The sequence below is a fragment of the Engraulis encrasicolus genome, chromosome 16 (genome assembly GCF_034702125.1).
Source record: "Engraulis encrasicolus isolate BLACKSEA-1 chromosome 16, IST_EnEncr_1.0, whole genome shotgun sequence".
Taxonomy (NCBI): Eukaryota; Metazoa; Chordata; class Actinopteri; order Clupeiformes; family Engraulidae; genus Engraulis; species Engraulis encrasicolus.
Genome location: NC_085872.1, coordinates 5080333 through 5082832, shown reverse-complemented (window position 1 = coordinate 5082832; position 2500 = coordinate 5080333). Strand labels below are relative to the sequence as shown.

Here is a 2500-nt window from a genome sequence, read left to right as displayed (position 1 = left end):
TGTGTGTGGGCCATGGGTGGGTAGGTAGCCGAGCACACAGTACTGAGGCCATTGAGTTTGACTCAAAAACACACCAAGAATGAAAGGTAGGGTATGAAATGAGGAAGACAAAAACACATAGAGGTATGGACAGAAGCAAGTGGAAAAAAAGAAGGAGCAGTACAAAGAGGAAATGGGCAAAAAGAAAGAGAGGAGGGCAGAGGAGAGGAGAGGAGAGGAAGGGGGATGGGACGAGAGGAGAGGAGAGCAGCAGAGAGGAGGAGAGGAGAGGAGAGGAGAGGAGAGGAGAGGTAAGTAGAGGAGCGGAGAGGAGAGGAGATGAGATGAGAGGAGAGGAGAAGAGAGGAGGGTAGAGGAGAGGAGAGGAGAGGAGAGGAGAGGAGAGGAGAGGAGAGGAGAGGAGAGGAGAGTGGAGGAGAGGAGAGTGGAGGAGAGGAGAGGAGAAGAGGAGAGGTGAGGAGAGCAGTGGAGAGGAGAGGAGAGGAGAGGAGAGGGAGAGGAGAGGAGAGGAGAGGAGAGGAGAGGAGAGGAGAGGAGAGGAGAGAGAGCAGCAGAGAGGAGAAGAGAAGAGAAGAGAAGAGAAGAGAAGAGAAGAGAAGAGAAGAGAAGAGAAGGAGAGGAGAGGAGAGGAGAGGAGAGGAGAGGAGAGGAGAGAGGAGAGGAGAAGAGAGGAGAAGAGAGGAGAGGAGAGGAGAGGAGAGGAGAGGAGAGGTGGTTTGTGTGTCTGCGTGAGTGAGTCTGAGGCATGGGGCTCTCAGTCAGACTGAGCAGATGAGCTATTACCTGGCAGCTCAGCACAGGAGCCAGCAGCCGCATCTCTGCACCCCTCGCCCCTCATTTAACCAAGCAAAGAACATGACACACAGGATTGCACAAATTCATCATTACTATTTTTATCGATCCATTTCTTGCTCTCTCCTTCTCACCCTCTCTCTCTCTCTCTCTCTCTCTCTCTCTCTCTCTCTCTCTCTCTCTCTCTCTCTCTCTCTCTCTCTCTCTCTCTCTCTCTTTCTCTCTGTCTCTCTTTATGCTTCCACTCCCTCCCTCCCTCTCTTTTACCCTCGTTCCCCTCCCCCTCCTCCCTTCCTCCTCTCTGCACCCCCACCTCACTCCCATCAGACTAATGTCATTTCAGGATTTCTGCGATGCTCCACTCGATCCTAACTCAATCAGGGCTCTGGCCACTGAGGCATGGAGCAGGGGGCTGAATGCTGATCTCTCATTAGCCTGACACAGGCTCTGCGCAGGCTAATGGCTAATTATGATATATCTGCTCGCTCACATTTACAACACACATGACCCCTGCCCACACTGGGACAGAAACACATTCATCATCGAGGACAAGTCAGAGAACCGAAACGCCTTCGTCTATATCCAGGACTGCGAGATACAGAGCAAAAAGACCCAAATAGAAAGTTCTACATCATGGTCTTAAGTGGACATCACACCCATATGATATGTTACACTGTAAGAAAGTACAAATCATATCTGAAGAAATGGGCGAAATACACTTTACATCTAGACATGAAAGTCAATTGGGTTCTGTTACTACTGTATAAAAATGATAGAAGCCAGTACTTACAAAGTCCGCAGCTTCGGCATGTGGTTAAAGCTGGCCACAGACAAACGAGTGATGTTATTGTTGTTGAGCGTACTGTAAAGAAAAACACAAGAATAAAAGTAATAAGTAAATGCTGGTATATGATTTCAAATCCAGACTTCCTCCGAGACAACATGATGGTAAAAGTATAACAAAATATGCAAGAGTGAAAATATTGTTTAAAACTACAGCAGAAATTCCTTTCAAGTTTCCTAATCATGAAAATAATATTTTGTAGAATATTTTCATGTCCGCCAAAAAACTGATTCTAAGAAACCAGGCAGAGAAATCCACTGTGCAGATTTGCTCATCCATATCAATTCCAAAAAATGGACGAAAGAAAAATATAGGGCTACATCGAAATATATTACTTTGTCCAATATGAACGCAGTTAAATGGTCATTAAGATTAGGATTCAATTAAAGCAAAGACCATGCAATGGGGCTCCCATGATCAGGCCAATGGAAGAAATATTTTATTGCCCTGTTATGAGCATGGGCCGTTCCAGAGCAGGAAATGTTCATTTCTGTCTTCATAAAAAAAGGGTATGTGACCATGGAGAGGGATACACTTGTTAGGATTGCTGCAGTACTGCAGAGAGAGAGAGAGAGAGAGAGAGAGAGAGAGAGAGAGAGAGAGAGAGAGAGAGAGAGAGAGAGAGAGAGAGAGAGAGAGAGAGACAGAGAGAGAGAGAGAGAGAGAGAGAGAGAGAGACTGCTCTACAGGCTGCTTAGCTGTGGGTGATAAAGTCTCACACACATTTTTTATTTTATCCATAATGGGGCACTATGCCATGCTGCAGTGATTGGCCCTCTCCGCCTCTCTCTGCAAAGTGTAAAATGAGATCATGTCTTACAGTGGAAAAGCATATCAGTAAAATATGCCCCATTCAGTCTGAAT

The 2500-nt window shown here is 46.3% G+C and overlaps 1 protein-coding gene across 3 annotated transcripts in view; it reads right to left on the bottom strand.

Annotated features, from left to right (window-relative positions):
* slit2 (slit homolog 2 (Drosophila)) overlaps window positions 1–2500 on the bottom strand; it is a 119449-nt gene that overhangs the window by 40579 nt on the left and 76370 nt on the right. For all 3 annotated transcript variants that reach the window (XM_063218366.1, XM_063218368.1, XM_063218369.1), the window contains one exon: window positions 1583–1654. In XM_063218366.1, the coding sequence (XP_063074436.1) occupies window positions 1583–1654 (72 nt within the window). The remainder of the gene's footprint in view (window positions 1–1582; window positions 1655–2500) is intronic.